The sequence below is a fragment of the Dama dama genome, chromosome 33, assembly GCF_033118175.1.
Source record: "Dama dama isolate Ldn47 chromosome 33, ASM3311817v1, whole genome shotgun sequence".
NCBI lineage: Eukaryota > Metazoa > Chordata > Mammalia > Artiodactyla > Cervidae > Dama > Dama dama.
The window spans coordinates 9,757,644-9,777,215 of record NC_083713.1 but is presented as its reverse complement, the minus strand read 5'-3'; the positions used below and the strand labels follow the sequence as shown (position 1 = coordinate 9,777,215).

Here is a 19,572-nt window from a genome sequence, read left to right as displayed (position 1 = left end):
ACTCCCACTCTGTTAAGGCCCCACCGCAGACGCCTGTGTCACCCATGCATGCTCCTGCCTTTGGCTCACCGCTGGATTTCATAGCAGGGAAAGCAGGTTCTTCACCGTTTGAATTGTTGCTCAAGCATGCATCGCATTTAATAATTGATGCTAGATTTATATTTGTGGGATTCAAAACAAGAATGTCTTTGTCTTCATTGTTGTTGTTTAGTCACTAAGTTGTGTCCAATTCCTTTGTGATCCTGTGGAGTGTAGCCTACCAGGCTCCTCCCTGTCCTCAGAATTTCCCAAGAATCCGGGAGTGGGTTGCCATTCCCTTCTCCAGGGGTCTTGCCAACCCAGGGAGCGAACCCACGTCTTCTGCATTGGCAGGTGGATTCTTTACCACTAAGCCACCAGGGAAACCTTTTATCTTTATCAGTCACTAATGTAGTATTTTGTATTCTGTCCATTCATCCCATAGCTTACTACTTGAGGCCTCCTGTAAGTTATTACTGTCTGCTCACCTCATTTGCCCGTCAGCCCCAGGGTTAACCTTGTAAGGATGTCTTGCTGGCTTTTCTTTCCCCCATCTCGGAGTAGTTTTCTCATCCTCTTTGCCTAAAGCATAACCCTGCACATCTTTCAAGGGTCGGGTTAAGTCCCTCATCCTCTTGGCAGCTCCCATCTGGAATCTGGGCTCTCTCCCCTGAACTCTGGAAGTACCCCTGTTGTCAGTAACATTTTTTGATGATTATTTAGTGTTCTGTGGCTTCCATTATTCTTCTGACTTGTCAATTAAATCTTCCTTGTGTTTTGGGCTCACCTTGTGAACTATGAAGTCTTTGAAACCCAAGGCCAGGTCTTTGGCTCCCTGGCTAGTAGCTGCCCAGCATGTCAAGAGGCAGTAACTGCTAAGAGAAGAGACTTCTCCATTTGAATCCCAGCTCTGCCACTTATTCCCTTGGGGTAATTATTTACCTTCTTTGTTTCTTAATTTCCTCATCTGAAATGTGGGGGAAGTAATCATATTGCCCCAGAGAACTGTTGTGAGGAATGAGTTAGTCCATTTTAAGCCCACAGCAAGTGTTGTTTAAGTGTTGTGTTTTACTTAGTAATAATAGTGAGAATAATATAGCCCACTAAGCGCCTATTAAAATACAAAAATGTTGTTTAAAGTGGGCAGCCGCAGGCTATGAATTAGCCACCATATGGATCAGTTTGTCCCCTAGCAGACACATTTTGCTACAAGCTTGGGAAAGGTCCACCATGAAAGAAGAAACGGCAGGTTCTGGATTCTGGGAAGAGTTGTGGGGCGTCTGTGGGTAGCACTGAGCACCCTCGGGGCTCCAGGTGGACCCCGGAGAATCAGACAGGGTTGACAAGCCTAGAAATGCTTCGGTTCTTTCACAATTTCATGCGGCCATAAAGTAGTCATGTCAAAATGCTCCAAGGGGAAGAGGCAGATTCCACAACAGTCATTCACCTTTGTACACTTTACTGCCTTTGCAGTCCTAAGAGCTTTGTCTTGTTGAAAGATAATAATCAAAAGCAGTTACTAGTATCCTTCCATCACAAATTAAAAAGAGTTTTCAGATTTGTACAGATCAAATTCTAACTGCATGAATTCTAGCCAGGTGGCCTTTATTTAGTTATTCTCCATAAATCAACTGCTGATTCTATAACAAGTAGGTCAGAGAAGGACACAAAGTTGCCTTTAAAAAGCATAATTTCTAAATTGTTCAAGGGATGATGAAGAACTAATGCCCAAATGCTAATTCAAAGTTGCAAAATACCTTACATTAGGAGGTTGATTTAAACCTTGATAAGTGACTTTCCCCTTAATCATTCTTTCTTCTCCATCAGATTCAAATGATTTTTGATTATCATAAGGTTATGAAAGGTTTCTCTTGTTACATGAGTCCAGGTGTTAAGTAGTTCTCATAGTATCAACCAATGCAAAGTAGTGAAGAAAATGTTCTTGTAATACGACATTCAGTACCTGTTATATGAATGTCACATTCAGTAACTTTTTTATATGAATTTCAAATCTAAAAATACAAACAAAAACTTCTTGTTTCAACTCAGGATATTAGTGTTTAGACTCTAAAAAGGAACTGAGATAATCCACATTGTGAATACAGAAACAAAATAAAGTATATTCCCTGGTTTTAGTGGTGCTCAACCTAGAAAGAATATGTGAAAGGTACATTTGTTTTTTGAGAAATTGCACATGTAAAGTGTCTTTTTCCCCCTATAAACTTGAGTGATAATTTGGTTGGGAATAGCTTCCAAGGTTATTGCTGAGATTCCTGAAGCCATTCTGGTTCCTGGTCCTTCGTATGTAACACATTTTATTCTCTGAAAGTTTGTAGGGCCATCCGTTTGTTCTCGAGTGCTGAAAGCTTGCTCATGTGCTTTGGCTTGGGTCTGCTGTATCCACTGTGTCAAGTACTCCACGGTCATTTCAGACAACTCATATCTCTCAGTTCTGAGAAATTTTCTTGAATTAAAAAATTCCCATCTCTTCATTTTCTCTGTTTTGTCTCGGAGTTCCAGTTTTTCAGATACCTGTCTTTTCGGGTGATCCTATAATTGTCTTTTCTCTTCTACTTTCATCTCTTTTCTTTTTGTATTTTAAGTCTTTAAGTTCATTTTTTTTCTGTGCTTCACTTTATTTTTTTTAATTTTATTTTTAATTGGAGGATAATTGCTTTACAATGTTGTGTTGGTTCTGCCATACAACAAAGTGAATTAGCCATGAGAGTGCGTGTGTGTGTGCGTGTGTGTGTGTGTGTGTGCGCGTGCACGTGTGTGTGCGTGCGTGTGTGTGTGTATATATCCCCTCCCTCTTGAGCCTCCTTCCCACCCCACCCCCCAAGTTAATTTTCTGTTGAAAAATAATGTAGTTCACTGACTTCTTACAAAGTGAACACTTCCATTTAATAAAAGATCCAGATTACAAAAGAAAACACCGCAAGCCTCCAGCGTGCTTGGGTCTGCGGTGACCCTGTGCATTCCTACAGTGCTTGCAAGAAAATTTTGAAATGGTTTGAGGCCTTGCCCTGCTCCATCCAGAGCAAGGTTATAGAAATTTCAGACAGTTGCCTGTTCCCTTCCGTATTTGGCATTCTGGGCAGCGCACAGACCTGTACTGTTTAATGTGACCACTCGACACATATGGTTACATTTAAAACTCAGTTTTTCCTTCACACTACCTACATTTTAGGTGCTCAGTAGCCACATTTGGCAAGCGACTACTATATTGAACCATGCAGGTCAAAGCTTCTAGCAAATTTGGATCCGTCTCTTCAGTGCAAGCGTTGAACACACCTGTCTCCTGAAGTTGCTGTCTGAGGCACTTCTAGGCTCTGCACTGTGTTCCTGCTCCAGCTTCAGCAGCAGACATCTCAGGATGAGAGAACTAGAAGAGACTTGAGAGGTTTGGATGCCATATTGTCTGCTTCCAGAACAAGGATCTTCACTATACATTGGGACCCAGGCCCCTCTGACATCTCCCGAATAAAAAGCGATATTTAATAAAAACAGTTTAAAATTTGTAAAAAAATAAATAAATAAATAAAAAAGAAAACAATTATCAGGACCCCAGAACTTCTAGCTACTACCTCACCCCAGGGTAACTGCTATCTTGAGTTTTTAAAATTAACCCCTTTTATTCTGAGATAATTGTAGATTCACATGCTATTATAGGAAATAATACGGACATAGCCCATTTATCCAGTACCCACTTTTCCCCAGTGGTAACATCTTGCAAAACCGTTGGTATAATAGCTGACATGGATGCAGTCCAGATGCAGAACACTCTCAGGGCCCCCGTCCCTGCCGTCCCACCTCTGTAGCCCCCTCCTCCCTCCCAGCACCACCCCCTGGAGAGCCCTCAGCGATGTCTCTTCTGTTCTCCACGTGAGTAACTGTGTCACTCCCAGGATGATCTGTGAATGGAATCATGGAGTACATAATCTTTTGAGGTTTGCTTCTTTCACTCTTTATAATTCTCTGGAGATTTATTCAGGTTACTGTGTCAGTCATTTATTCCCTTTTATTGCTGAGCAATTTTCAGTGGTATTGAGGTACCGCTGTTTGTTTAACCATTCATCCACGATGGACATCTCAGTTGTTTCCAGGTTTTGGCTATTACAAATAAAGCCTCTATAAACATTTGTGAACAGGTTTCTGTGTGAAAATAAGTTTTCACGTTTCTGGGATAAATGCCCAAAAGTGCAATTGCTGGGTCACACGGTAGTCACTGTTTAAATTTATAAGAAACTGCCAAACTGCTTTGCAGAGTGGCTGTACCATTTAACATCCCTAACAGCAATGTATGAATGACCTAATTTCTCTTTATTGATGTCAGAATTTGGTGTTGTTACTATTCTTATTTTATCCATTCTTTTTTTAAAAATTTTTATTAGTTGGAGGCTAATTACTTTACAATATTGTAGTGGTTTTTGTCATACACTGACATGAATCAGCCATGGATTTACATGTTATCCATTCTTATAGATATGTAGAGGTATATCATGTTTTTAACTTACATTTTCCTAATGGCTAGTGACAATGAACATTTTTTCACAAGTTTATTTTCATCTGTATATCCTATATATTCTCTTTGGTGAAATGTCTCTTCATGTCTTGTCTGTTTTTTAATTGGATTGTTTGGTATATTTTCTGTTGAGTTTGAGAATTCTTTACATATTCTAGATACTAGCCCTTTGTTGAATATGTGGCTTGCAAATATTTTCTCCCAGTCTACAGCTTGTCTTTTCTCTTTTTTTTGGCTGCGATGAGTCTTCGTTGTGGTGTATGGGCTTAGTTGCCACTCAGCATGTGGAATCTTCCTGGACCAGGGATTGAACCCACTTCTCCTGCACTGGAAGGCAGATTCTTTACCACTGGGCCACCAGGAAAATTTCTCTTTTCATTCTTTTAATAGAGTCTTTCCCAGAGCAAAAGTTTTTAATTTTTTAAAAATTCATTTATTTTTAATTAGAGAATAACTGCTTTACAATATTGTATTGGTGTCAGCCAAAAGTTTTTAATTTTGATAATGTCTAAGTTATCAATTTTTCCTTTTATGAATCATGCTGTTGGTATTAAGTCTAAGAACTGTTTGCCTAGCACTAGAATCTAGGGTTTTTTTTTCCCCAAAAGTTTTATAGTTTTACATTTAAATCCGTGATGTATTTTGAGCGAGTGTTCATACAATGTATGAGCCGTTTATTTTTTGCCTACTGATGTCTAACTGCACCAGCACTGTTTGTTGAAAAGGTCATCATCTTTCTCCCACCAAATAGTTTTTGCATCTTTGTCAGATATCACTTGGACATATTTGTGTAGATTTATTCTTGGGCTCTCTGCTCTGTCCCACTGATCTATGTGTCTGTTCTTCTGCCAGTATCACACAGTCCTAATTAGTATGTGGCTAAGTAATAAATCTTTTTCAGTGTTGCTTTAGCTATTCTAATTCCTTTTCCTATCAGATAAATTTTAGAGTAATCTCACCCAAATTCCCAGAAAGCCTTACTGGGATTTTGATAGGGACTGTGTTAAACCTGTATATAAATTTGAGAATAATTGAAGTCTTTACTGTGTTGAGTGTTGCAGCCCATGAACATGATATAGCTCTCCATTTATTCAGATTTATTTCTTTTACTAGCATTCTGTAGTTTTCAGCATATAGTCCTGTACATGTTTTGTTAATTTATACTGAAATATTTCTTCTTTCTAGAAGCTTTTTAGATTTCTTGGGATTTCCTACAGGGACAATCATGCCCCGGTAAACAGAGACGGTTTCTTCCTTTTTGATCTAGATACTTTTTGTTTCCTGTTTTTCCCTTTATTGCACTGGTTAGAACTTCTACCACTAAGTTGCCTAAGAGTGATGAGAACATCTTCCCTTCTTCACTATCTTAAAGAAAAAGCATTCAGTCTTTCACCATTAAATGTAATGTTACCTGTGGGGTTTTGTAGAAGATCTTTATTGACTTTTCAGGAATGAGTGTTTAATTTCGTCAAATGCTTTTTCTGCATCAGTTATTAGGACCATGATACTTTTTTTTCCCTTTGCTTGTTTATATGGTGGGTTACATTGACTAGATCTCAAGTACTGCAGCAGCCTTGCGCCCTTGGAGTAAATCCCACATGGTCATTGTGCACAAGTCTTGCTAAATTTTCTTTCTAATATTTTGTTAAGGATTTTTGTGTCTGTGTTCATAAGGGATATTGGTCCATAGTTTCCTGGGTTTTGGACTGTCTTTTTTTCTGGATACTGGTTTCTTGCTTGACAATTTTTTTCTTTCAGCATTTAAAAAATATTGTATTCCTTCTTGTGTCTCTAGTTTCTGGTTTTAAATAAAACAAACATACTCTCATTTGAATAGTTTTTCCCCTGTTGGTAAGTTGTGATTTCTGTCTCTGCCCTCAAGATTTTTTTTGTGTTTGGTTTTTGCAGTTTGACTATGTTGTGTCTTGGTGTGGGTTTCACTTGTTCAGAGTTCATTCAGCTTCTTAAATCTGTAGGTTTATGTCTCTTGCCAGTTTTGAGATGTTTTTGGCCTTTGTATCTTTGAGTACTTCAGTGCCGCTCTTTTTCTCTTCTCCTTCAAGGACTCTCATGTCATTAATGTTCAATCTTCTGCTATAGTCCCACAGGTCCTTGAAGCTCTGTTAATTTTTTTTCAATCTATTTTCTTTCTGTTGTTGAGATTGTATAATTTCTATTATACTTGCAGTTCACTGATTCTTCCCTCTCTGCCATTCTGCTGTTGAGTCCATCCATAGAGTTTTTGTATTTTGGTTATTGTATTTTCCAGTTCTAACATTTCCATTTTGTTTTTCTTTATATGTATATTTCTTAGATTGCTGAGACTTTCTATTATTTCTGTACTTCAGCTTTCTATTTTTTTCATTTGTTTCAAGCATGTTTGTAGCATGTATGTGTCTTATTTATGAAAATGTTAATATTATATTTAAGAACTATTTTCCTCCTCATAGGACTTCTGTTTGCTCCATATTGATTTTTTTCCTGTCTGTTTCGACTCCATCTTTCCTGTAAGAGCCTTTCCTCAAATGTCTTATAATTCTTGGTGACTGCTCACATTTAGTGGCAGGGCTTGTTAAGACCCTGAACTCCTGTGTGGAGTGATTTGGTTGGATTGTTTAGTTGGGGAGGTTTCAGTATCATGATTGAGGTAATTTCTCTTGGATTGGTCAAATTCTCCAGGGAAGACCCTTCCAGCCTCTGAGAACCTAGTGTGGAAAGTGGGATGGGGCTTGGGGTCCAGGCCAGGGCTTGAATCTAGGACGTGCATGTTCACTCAGGGCCCCCCTCTTTTCAGTATGGCACCCGTACGCTCAGCTGTTACTGGTCCTCTGTGACTCAAGAACTCTGTTTTATTCTCTCCAGAGGGATGTCCTCTAGTTGACTGGTTAGCTAGGTGGAGGGGAGAAGGGGACTGAGCCTTCTGCGCTGGGGTCCAGACTCTCCGTTAACCCTGTTGTTAGCAGCAAGCCCTCCTTTAAACACATACCCTCTTACTTGCAGATAAACCTAGTAAGGCCAGCCCGTGAGCCTTTGAGGGACACTGAGGAATAAATTGTAATTTGTTTTTCTTGGCTTTCCCCACTGTCAACCAGGGTTTCAGTTTTCTCAGATTCACCATTATTTACCAGTTTTCTATGTTTTGGCTTCCAGAATTTTATTTCATTGCTATTATGTACCTGTTAATTTTCACAGCTTGGATGATGGCTTTAGAAGCATGGGTGTTTGTTGGTGTTGCCGTTTTGGTCAGGTTTAAGGATGCAATAAAACAGATGTGCTCAATCTGCCATTTTTACCAGAAGTGTCATATAATTTTTATACATTTTAAAAATGACAAATATTTCTTTGAAGTTTGAGCTCAAACTGAAATTAATTTAGAAAATAAGTCCAAAGGAGAATTACTGTGTTTTTCAGGTGATGAAATAGAATTGGAGGTGCTGACTTGAGTAGCTGGAAGCACTAATGATGAAAGAAAAATAAGTAGAGAACATTGAGGAAAATCTTTCAGCTTGGCAGCAGAAGATTGGATTTTGCTTTTGCTTCAAGTTTTGTGGGAGATGAAAAAAAGTTTTCCTGTATGATTAAGAAAACTGTGATTTGGGAACTAGAGAGAGTTGATGGTTGTACAACATTGTGAATGTGCTAAATTCCACTGAATTGTCCACTTATGGCTCATTTTTTGTTACATGAATTTTACCTCAAATTAGAAAAAAAACTTAACCTAAAAAAAGACAAATATATGAACATTTTCAAAGCTTATAACTATGTTGACACCTGGCCTTTGGGGGTAAAAGATAATTTGACTTAGACTTATGACACAGGCCTCATTAAGTTATGTTTCTACTGTCTGCCTGGAGCTAGGTAGAGATTTTTAAATGTTTACAAGCATGATTTTGGAAGATCTTTAGAAATTTACTTTTCGTTTTGGGAAAAGGGAGAGCAAAATGTATTCCGAAGGGTGGAATTATATCTCTCTAGTAAATAAGCTGAAAGGAATTAATAGGTATTTAATATATACACCTCCTACATCCAAATATAGTCATTGCACCTTGACAAATCTTGATGCAAGCAAGACCTTTTGACTCTTTAATCATTTGTATAATAGAAGAAAAGGAAATTCTGGGCAGTGTGGCATTGTTCCGATGAGTTTATGCATTTGTTGTCTTGTTTATCTTTCATATGAAACACGCTGTCTCATAAAAAGATTTAATAGCACTTTATTATCCAAAATGTGGTATTTGGCAGTTTAGTGTGGTATACTAGAGTATATGTCCAAAAGCCATAATGTCATTGTTTAGTTGCTAAGCCATGTCTGACTCTTTTGCAACCCCATGGACTGTAGCCTCCCAGGCTTCTCTGTCCATGGAGTCTCCCAGGCAAGAATACTGAAGTGGATTGCCATTTCCTTCTCCAGGGCATCTTCCTGATCCAGGGATTGAACCTGCGTCTCCTGCATTGGCAGGTGGATTCTTTATCACTGAACCATGTAGGAAGCCTAAAATCATAATATTGGGGTTCAAATCCTTGCTGTGCACATGTGAGTTATTTAAACTCACTATACCTCTTTTTTTCTCATCTGTGAAATGGAGGAGACAGTAGAGATATTGTGATGAATATGAATTAACACATTTAAAGATCTTTCAGTGTTGTCTGGTGCAGAGTATGTACCCAGTAAATGCTATCTGCTATTTTTTTTACATTTTCTTAAACTACAGTCTACAAAAGCACATCTGGAAAATGTAATATAAGCAGCGTAAAGACTACTTCCTTATCATGATATCATTGTTATGGCTGTAGTGACCAACTGCAGATGCAAATGTGCAATTGGGTCCCCTTTTCTCATCACATTTGTAGTTGTGGTTAAGGGCTTATTTCTGGTTTTTTCCTAGAAACTGAAATGGTTTTAGCTACCTTTATTTCCTAAACATTCTAGACTTCACAGTGGAGTGGATTTGTTTGAAAAGTAAAACCAAGAAACTGTAAATACTGTTTACCCTCTATTTGGTTTAGACGTAATCCCTATTATTTGTACATTTTCCCTAGGAATCAGTGAAAAGATTGAGAATGAACCTGAAGAATGAAACCATTAGAAGATGTAATTATAGCCAGTCAGTGGCCACAGAGAGAGCACTTGATTTTTGTCAAGTTATTTCTCCTTATCATTATTGTATGGCTGCAAGTGAATGGTGATGGTTCTCTCTCACAATTATTATTTTTAGTTGTAGTTTGAAACTCCTCAATTTCCTACAAGATGAAACTCTTATGTTCAAATGTTATCATTTTCATACTAAGCCCTCTTTTAAATTTCACTTTACAGATCAACAGCCAAAATTTTGAAGGTCGTCAACTTTCTGATGGTGGTGATAAGCCATGGCGACAGATGATAAAGTTGCCATATTAACTGACGATGAAGAGGAACAGAAGAGAAAATACGTGCTTGCCGATCCTTTTAATGGTATTTCCAGGGAACCAGAACCACCTTCAAATGAAACACCGTCCCCATCTGAAACAGCTGCTATTCCTGAGGAGGAAATAGACTGGATAGAGAAACACTGCGTTAAAATAAACAATGATCTTCTCATTTCCAAGGTCTTTTATTTTTTCTTTTACTCTGCATATGGCTCTCTCTACCCCCTTTTGCCTGTGTATTACAAGCAGCTGGGAATGTCACCCAGCCAGAGTGGCCTGCTGGTAGGTATTCGATACTTCATTGAATTCTGCAGTGCCCCGTTTTGGGGTGTAGTTGCAGATCGCTTTAAAAAAGGCAAAATCGTCCTCCTCTTTTCTCTTTTGTGTTGGGTTTTATTCAACCTGGGCATCGGATTTGTCAAACCCGCTACCTTGCGATGTGTACCAAAGATCCCCTCGACAGCTCACCCCACCAATTCAAGTCACCCGTTCACTATCCTGTCGACGAATTCCTCCATTGTCTCTTTCATCACCACCTCCCCAAGAATTCATGAGAAAAGGCACCTGCTTTCTTATGAAGGGCCAGTGATGTCAGAAGCGGGGCCCAATGTCACAGAAACTGTCATCTTCTCGACAGCTCCAAACAAGACCAGTGCACCCACTCTGCAGCCTCAGACTGATGAAGTTACTGACCATACTGTGACCTTGAACCCAAGCACTGCAACCTCCTCTGTCCCTCCAGGAAATGCAACCAGGGAGACAACCACTTCCGTGGCCACTACCACCAAGTCGGTACCTTCTGACCAAGTCACTCTTGTTTATGATCAACAAGAAGTGGAAGCTATATTCTTGGTGATCTTGGTAGTTGTCATAATAGGAGAATTTTTCAGTGCCTCCTCCGTCACAATTGTGGACACAGTAACACTCCAGTATCTGGGAAAGCACAGAGACCGCTATGGACTGCAACGCATGTGGGGCTCCCTGGGCTGGGGCCTGGCCATGCTGTCTGTGGGCATCGGCATCGACTACACCCACGTAGACGTGCTCATCGAAGGGAAGGGCTGTAAGCCGCCAGAGTACCGGAACTACCAGATCGTCTTCTTCGTCTTTGGGGTTCTCATGACCATGGCCTTGATTGTTGCCACCCAGTTCCGATTCCGCTACAGCCACTTCAAAAACAGTGACGGTAAAGGGAAGGAGGTGGAGATCCCGCAGGTGGAGAGGAACAGCTCCACGGAGTCGTCTGAGGAGACCCCGACCGCCACCAGCCACTCGCGGGCCTTCAGCTTCTGGGACTTGATCAGGCTGCTCTGCAGCGTGCAGTACGGCTCCGTGCTGTTCGTGGCTTGGTTTATGGGTTTTGGGTATGGCTTCGTGTTCACCTTTCTCTACTGGCATTTGGAGGACCTGAACGGAACAACAACTCTCTTTGGGGTCTGTTCCGTCCTGAGCCACGTGTCTGAGCTGACGGCTTATTTTTTCAGTCACAAGCTTATTGAACTGATTGGCCACATCAGGTAAGATCCTGCCTTCTGTTGCTAACCCCTCAGCAGCCGAGCTTCATCTTTTCATAGTTTCGAGCTCCTCTGAGCATGTTTAAGGATATCATCATTTGTGTTGGGGGTAAGGTTTAGGTGGGAGTGGGGATTTCTGTTGCTCTTTCTCTTTAAAATAGAATCAAAAGGAAGGAAATGATGAACCTAGTTGAATTATCTCAAAATATGATGTTTCCCCTCTGTATGCCAAGAGACTCTTAGATTAAACATTTTCAGGTATAAAAGCACCAATTTAGTCAACTCTATTACTCCATGGACCTTGAAGGGTCCAGCTGTCTAAGGCATTTATGAAGAAGGGTTTAAGTAGATAAAGAGGATTATGTTTTTTCAACCTTCAGTTATTCTCAGCCACTTGCTGATGCAGAAAGACCTTGAATGTATGGTGTATTGAAGATGTCTGTTATATTTAATAAGGCTGTGATGTGACCCACCAAAATCATTAATCCATGATAGTACGTGGAAGAGCATCTTATATAATTTTTTCTGATTATTACATGGGTCTCTGCATTTTTATCTGCCATGAAAACATGGGATACTTAAAAATCTTTCTTCTACCTAAAATTTCCCATGTAATCCTTTTAAGCAAAAAATCTATAAATACCTAGTGTTTTTTATGTAATGTTTCTTACCACTAATGTTTGTCTGAAGTTGTTTGAAATGTACCTTGCTCTTTATGTCTTTCTGCTTTGCTGTTGGCTCTAAAATGTGGAGCCAGATACACTTAAACCTTATAGAAAAGCATGGCACGTCTGTCCCTAAAATTTGAAGTTGCTGTAATTAAAAGCAGCCATGTGTGTTTGTGTGTGTGTGATAATCTTTAAATCTACTGTCTCTATGAGAAAGGAGAAAGAGTTACTGGCAAGATCTGAGAAACATTGATCTTTTTCCCTTTAATATCCCTTTGACTAACCGAAGAAAAACATTTTCTAATGTCAAGTTTCAACCTAGAATTTTACTTCTCCCGATACAATTGTGACTATTTTTCCTTGTTTGGTTTTGCTTTGGGAGGCTGTGTCCTGTTCCTTCTCCATCTCAAATCTTTGACCCCTTTGTTGTCACAAACAAAGTCAGGCACTGTACGGACAGCTAGCATCAGAGACACAGGCTCCCTGAGACACACTGAATGGGACCAGTCGGCAGAGAGCCTTGTGATATCATGGTCTGGGGTTGTCCTTTAACCTTGTCCAGGTCATGTTTATCTTCTCCGAGCTGTGATGAATTAGACTCATAGTGATGAATTTCTTCAGCTTGGTTGGGCTGTGTGAGCAGGATCTCCCCTCACCTAATAGTGTGTTTAAAAACCACAGCCATTTATTACCAGAAAGGTACCTTGTCAGGTCTTACTCATGAGTGGCTTTCCTAGACATCATGGTTTAATCACTCAATAATGTTAATTGAATGTTGACTCAGTACAGAGTATGCATGTAGGTTTTATTTTCAAAGAAATTGTTAAGGTCTTCTCACATGCTAAGAAAAGTAATTTCTCTTCTACCTTTGCCTTTTGTCTAAAGTATACAGTTTTATGGTAGAATCCTGGCGGGTTTACTATTAGGTTTGGTAATTACATAAACTTACGCTTGTGTTTTCTTTTTTTAAGAGAAAACTCATTACATAAAAACTCATTACATGAATGCTAATATCTCATTATGTAAAAACGAATGACTCACTTAACCTTGATTTTCTAGTTTTACGTAGAAAAGCATCTTTTTTTCTTTAATGATGTAATGGAAGGAGGAAGCTCTTGTGGTCACATTGTTGTTCCCAGAAGCCTACTGGGATTCCATCAGTTTGTGGTCATTTACTGCTTTTGGAGTTTTACCCTGTTCACTGAAATGAATTAACTACTTTTAAAAGATTCTGATAGTTGTGGTGAGATTATGCCCACGTATTTAGGTAGAATGGATATGTTTCTTTTGTTGAGAATTTTTGGAGCCCGGTTAGTGGTGGTTGAGATTTGAGGGCTTAAAAATGTAGTGGTGACAGTTTTACTTTTTTAATTGGAAGAATATCATGTCTTAGTTGATAAACAGAAATCATCTTTCTATGAATTCATAGCCTTTATGTTTTCCTTGTAGGACCATAAGGAGAGATCTGTCTGGCCCATATATATGCATGCATGTTTTTCAGTATTCTGTGACTATCTTATGGGGGTTTGTTTATAGGAGTCAGCATATCCACAAAAAATTGTAACTATCCTAATGTAGTCAAAAGTTGATGTATGGCAGAAACCAATACAATATTGTAATTTTTCTTCAATTAAAAATAAATTAAGAAAACAACAACAAAAAGAATTTTTAAAAAATAGATTTTCATGTTTATATAGGTTCATAGTGAAGAAACCATCATACCAGAAAACAGTTTTTAAAACAGCCTGTCCAATTTTGAACCACTTACTAGTGTAACAGTTCTGCAGCTTGGGCCCCATTTTTCATTGATTAACATAGCTATACACAGAGTAAATTATTTCTGATTTTGATCTTGGATTTTGTCCCCTCTGGAAAGTGACTGTCTCAGGCAAATAGGATAATGCTTCCTATTTCCACTAAAAAAGTAAATTTCTTTTGATTCAAAACCATAAGACTTTGGTATTTACAGCGAGTACGTTTCTAGGCTAATTTATGTAATGACAATGACTAGATTTCTTTATCTAGAAATATAAATGTATTTTAAGGCTATCTTCACCTTGTTGAATGTTTCAGCAACCATGAGTAGAGTTGTGATCAAAATACATTTCAATTAATCATTTGTTTGAGCAAACTCCAGGAAATAGTGAAGGGCAGGAAAGCCTGGCATGCTGAAGTCCATAGGGTCACAAAAAGTCAGACATGACTGAGTGACTAAGAACAACAACAAAAATCATTACTATTTAATATTAGGTCTTCACCTGTGTTATGTCATTCAAATTGATTTACATTTTAAGGGACACACAAAAATCTACTCAAGCGATTCTGACTTTGACCTGAAATTCTTATACTGAGTCAGTAGTTTCCAAATACTATCTGGAAGCGATAATATATTAACCATTATTAGCCATTAATTACTACTAAATAGTTGCTAAGTATCCAAATGAGTTGGCTGGTCATTTAGGGAGGAGAGAAGGAAATACAGGATGCTACTAGCAAGAGGAGGAACACAGACATTCCTGGTGGGCGCTGCAGAAAGAGCAAGAGCGGATAGCAAGACGCCAGCCAGCCGCTGGGGACCTGCGGGCCAGTGTTAGCACCTGTCACCGGAGGGATAGCAGTCAGCATCGGAAGGGGGAGGGAACTGCCGCTGGCCTGAGCAGGGGCGCTGACCTGGAGCTGGAGATTTAGGATTGCGTTTGTGATTTTATTGCTTCGTATCCTCTCCCTTGTTTCTGCCTGCCTCTTCGGCCTTGTCGTCGATCCTGGACCCCTTGGTCTTGGGGCCTCTCCCGTCCCCCATGGCACGGCGCAGGCTTCCACAAGCTGCTTCTCCCGGCCCCCGGTCTGCTGGGCGCACCTGCGGCAGTGGTGCTCGACCGTTAGACTCACACTGGGCGAGCTTTTAGAACTCCTAATGCTCCAGCTCCACTTAGACAGATTGCCTCAGGCTGTGTGGCGGTGTGTACCTAGGTACTCCAGCCAGGGTGGTGACCGCCAGGCTGCTGAGAGGCCCGGGTGGAGGATGAGCGGGTGTGAAGGAAGGGAAAAGCCTTCCCTCTTTCGTCCTGTGTGAGCTTTGGAGATGGCTCCCTTTAACCCTGTTTCGTGGGTCTTGCCCCGGCTTCGGTGGTTTGCTCAGATGCGGGTGTTGACTGGTACTCAGCCGGAGCCTGGGGCCGCCCTCTGCAGCTCACCCGGTGTAGCGGGAGTTCCCCCTCTGCGGTGCTCAGCCCCCGCCCGGGCTCGGCCCTGCCTCCTCTCAGCCCGAGTCCCCGAGTCCCCATGTCCTGTCAAACTGCCCCTCACCGCTGGCTCTGCCCGCTGTGGGCGCTCACCTAGGCCTTTGGAGGCTGTCTGCGGCTTTCTCCAGGTTCTCTGGCGTCTCAGCTCTTCCACCGTCTATCTAAGCACCCTGAATTAAGATTGGTGCCTGTTTCCCCGATTATATCCTGACGTCCACAGTCCTTAACTGCTTAGAACTTATACTGCCAATCGCCACAATGAAGGGAATGAATGGAAATAGAATAACTCAATTCTTGATTTAAAAACAACAACAACAGAGGATGGACCTGAACAGTTTTTCCTTCTCTTTTCTTAATGAAATGTTATTTCTTATTTACAAAATGACTTTACCACAACAGAAAAAAAATGATAAGGCTTCTTTCTCATGTTGTCATTGTTGCTCAGTCACTCAGTTGTGTCCAACTCTGCGTCCCTATGGACTGCAGCACTCCAGGCTTCCCTGTCCTTCACCGTCTCCTGGAGCTTGCTCAAAGTCATATCCATTGAGTTGGTGATGCCATTCAACCATCTCATTTGAAATTATACATGATCTAAAGGAGTAACTATTACTCTATCATTTAAAAATCAAAACTCTGCATACTTGTTAAGTTTAACTGAACAGTTTATTTAGGCCTGGGCAACCCAGTTTAATAGGATGCAAGGATGAACACTAAAAGGAAGGGGGTTGGAAAAGACGGGGAGATTGAAGGCCAGATTGGAGCTGGGATTAGGAAAGGAACTTTATCCTGGGTGCAGGAGGGCACTGTGGCGAGGTTCAGAGCGGAGGAGAGCCACTGGTGCTCGTTTATCTGCAGTGCGGTGGGGACTTTGAAGCAGGAGCCCAGTGAGAAGGTTCCTGAAATAGTCCCGGTGAGAGACAACACAGGCCTGGAGCACAGCGGCAGCTCCAGAAGTGGAGGGATGGAGTGTGTGTGTGGAGGTAGAATCAGTGGAATGGTTTGATGTGAGGAGTGATGTAGAGACCTTCGTGTTTCAGTTTGGGTGCAGTGGTTCTGCCAAACCCAGGAGGAAATTGAGAAGAAGAGACAGAATGTAGGAGAGAGTGGAAATTCATCAGAATCCAGCAATGGGTTTGTTTACCTTAAAATTGAAACGTCTATGTGGGAATGTCTAGCAGACAGTTGACTGCTTTAAAAGCCCAAAAAGAGGTTAGGTTTGGGAATACAGGTTTGGGATAGTTAAAACCAGGAATGTGAACCAAGTGAGCAAGGAAATCTTGTTGTAGAAGAAGAGAAATGGGCTGAGGAAAATCAGTTATGCTTGTCTCCAAGATTCTATTCTGGGTTTCTGACCTTATTGAACTGTTGGTCTCTGTTTTATGGCTTAAAGGAGGTATCCTTGTATCCTCATGTTTGTGGGGAGTTGTATGATACTGTAACCTGTTTCCACATCTTGCTTCAGGAGCAAATAACTTTCTGAGTACCCCTCCAGTGCCATCACCTGAGCCACAGTCTTCTAGACATGTTTACAAGTGGACCAAGGGAGATGTGAGTAAGGGAGAGGGAAAAATGAAGGGACAAGGAATAAAAGGAACAGGGATCAGGAGTAAGAAAATAGAGAAAGGAAGCAGCTGCAGTCTCCAGGGGAAGGTCTCTTCCTGTCCTTATTCATGAAAGGCAGTGTCCATAGCGGTTACAAGCACGGACTGGGAGGCATGTTGCCTGGTTTAGAGCTTGACTATGCCTCTTGGAACCATGTGGCCTTGGGGAAGTTATATAACATTTTGTATCTCTGTTTTGTCACCTCTAAGTAGGAGTATCATTAGTATTAACCTCTTACTTTTTTTCATGAAAACTAAATGAGATAAAACACATTAATTGCTTAGTTGCATATCTTAGTTCTCTTGATTTTTAAAATTATTATTTAGCCAATCTTCTGGTAGATTATGTTGCTTGATAACCACTGTGGAGACCGATTCAGCAGTCCATGGTAATGTACAAGTTGGACATTTCCTATGGCTTGATAATTGTGTTTTAAGATACTTACCTGCCTAGAGAAACTTTTGCTGTGTGCTGTGCTTAGTCGTTCAGTTGTGTCCGACTCTGTGACCCCACGGACTGTGGTCCGCCAGGCTCCTCTGTCCATGGGATTCTCCAGGCAAGAATACTGGAGTGGGTTGCCATGCCCCCCCCCCCCCAGGGGATCTTCCCAACCTAGGAATCAAACCCCAGTCTCCCATGTTGCAGGCGGATTCTTTACCATATGAGCCGTCAGAGAAATTTTACACACATGCAGAAAGACATGTACAAAGATGCTCCTTGCTTACTGCAGCTTTCTAACAGTGAGAAAGAGAACTGGTCTAAGTATTCATCAGTTGGGGAATAGATGCATTCAGTGTAGGATAGTCGTAAGGTGGAATATTATGCAGAAAAGGAATAGACTATATCAATATGTCAACATAGAAAACTCTCAAACCATGATGTTGAATGGGGGAGAAAGCAAAATAATACACAGTTTGGTACACTTATGCAAATTTCAGCAATGCATTTCAAAAGTTACACATACTTTTATGGATATGCCTAATTGTATAGGAAAAAAAAACCACTTAAATTTATGGAGGGAAAATGCATCCTGAGTTCATATAGCCCTAGCTTTCTGGACAGGACATAAAAAAGAAGGGGACTGGTTGGGGAAGAAAGAGGACAGGGGAAGCCCTCAGTTTATCTGTAACATTTTGTGTGTTTAAGGAAGTACAGCAAAATATTCAGTTTCCATTCTTGGCGCTAGATATATATATATTCTCTCCCTTTTGTTGGTATTTTAGATTGGAAAATAGCTTGAAGCTTAGGTCTGCTTATAGTGGATCAATATAATTATCTTCCCATGAAAGAACCTGATGTGTGTGTGAGAGAGTGAGACAGCGTGTGTGTGTGTTTAAAGCTGTATATGTTCTAAGGAGACATATCATATCCTCATATATCAGGTAAAATAAACATTGAGATTTTGTGCCACTAATATGTATGTGTCTCAGTTGGGTCCAACGCTTTCTGACCCCTTGGACTGTAGCCCACCAGGCTCCGCTGTCCATAGAATTTTCCAGGCAAGAGTACTGAAGTAGGTTGCCATTTCCTGCTCCAGGGGATCTTCCTGACCCAGGGATGGAACCCTCATCTCGTGCATTGGCAGGAGGATTCTTTACCATTGAGCACCTGGGTTTCCCATTATAGTTTTCCCTAAGTAGCATACATTTAAATGATTAAAAGTCTACTTTTACATAGTTATCATGGCTTCAGGTCTTAGTTCTTTTTCTTTACAATGAAATCAGGTGGAAATTTATAGTACCTTATTAAGAATTAATATCAAAATGTATCAAATAACCCTGATTTGGGCAGTAATTATAGTATTTCTTTATATATTAAGAGATCAAGGTACTGAAAAGTCAAGGCAAGTGATATCCCAGAGATCATGCATTTTGTTGCTGACAGTGAGTCCAAGTATGAGTGTTTGGACCAGGTATTTAATTATCTTGAGTCATACAGTGTCAACTACTGCCTTTTTGTACAAGTCAAAAGCCTAAGCAGTGTGGCTAACTTATTTGTACTTATTCTTGGGATGCTTGGTAGATTTTAATTATATAATTTCAATAGGATACTTTGAATAGTAGATAATAATTTTTCTTCAAGTTTCCTTCATAGCATACCCCTCCAAAACCTTTCCAACTGGATGAATCACACCCCATTCTTATTTCTCAAGTATTAACCATCTTTTCTTTGCCTTTTGTCTGCTGTCAACAACATCTTTGAATAGTAGTCTGGAGGCTGACAAGCAGTAACTTGTTAACTTTTCCTTTAAAAAGATAACATGTATAAGACATTTTCAGAAAAAATCAATGTTGAGTTATGTTTGTCTGGGGACCATAGTTTTGGACCATGATACTGTGTGGTGTGGTTGACTGCTGAGTGCAGTGAGGACACCTCAGCAATGGATGATTCGCATGGTCCTTGGTTATAACTGTGGATGTTGGTCAGGCATTTCACTCCCCTTAGGAGAATGAACAGGAGCAGAAAGTAAATTGGCCCAGGTTTGACCCTAGTCATCTTCCCAAACCCTGGTAGGAGTGTTGGGTAGTCTAGTAGCTGTCCTGTTTCCTTGTATTCTTCTTTTTGCCAGTTCGCCTGTAAAGAGTGCACGTGTGTGC

At 40.4% G+C, this 19,572-nt stretch overlaps 1 protein-coding gene and 1 non-coding gene across 2 annotated transcripts in view; both read left to right on the top strand.

The window, feature by feature from the left end:
- MFSD6 (major facilitator superfamily domain containing 6) overlaps positions 1-19,572 on the top strand; it is an 81,656-nt gene that overhangs the window by 12,986 nt on the left and 49,098 nt on the right. The window contains exon 2 of the mRNA XM_061135535.1: positions 9,858-11,466. Coding sequence (XP_060991518.1) covers positions 9,911-11,466 — 1,556 coding nt within the window. The 5' untranslated portion in view covers positions 9,858-9,910. The remainder of the gene's footprint in view (positions 1-9,857; positions 11,467-19,572) is intronic.
- On the top strand, positions 2,954-3,085 carry LOC133051352 (small nucleolar RNA SNORA9). The gene has a single exon (XR_009691849.1). It is a non-coding gene; the product is annotated as a small nucleolar RNA SNORA9 (small nucleolar RNA).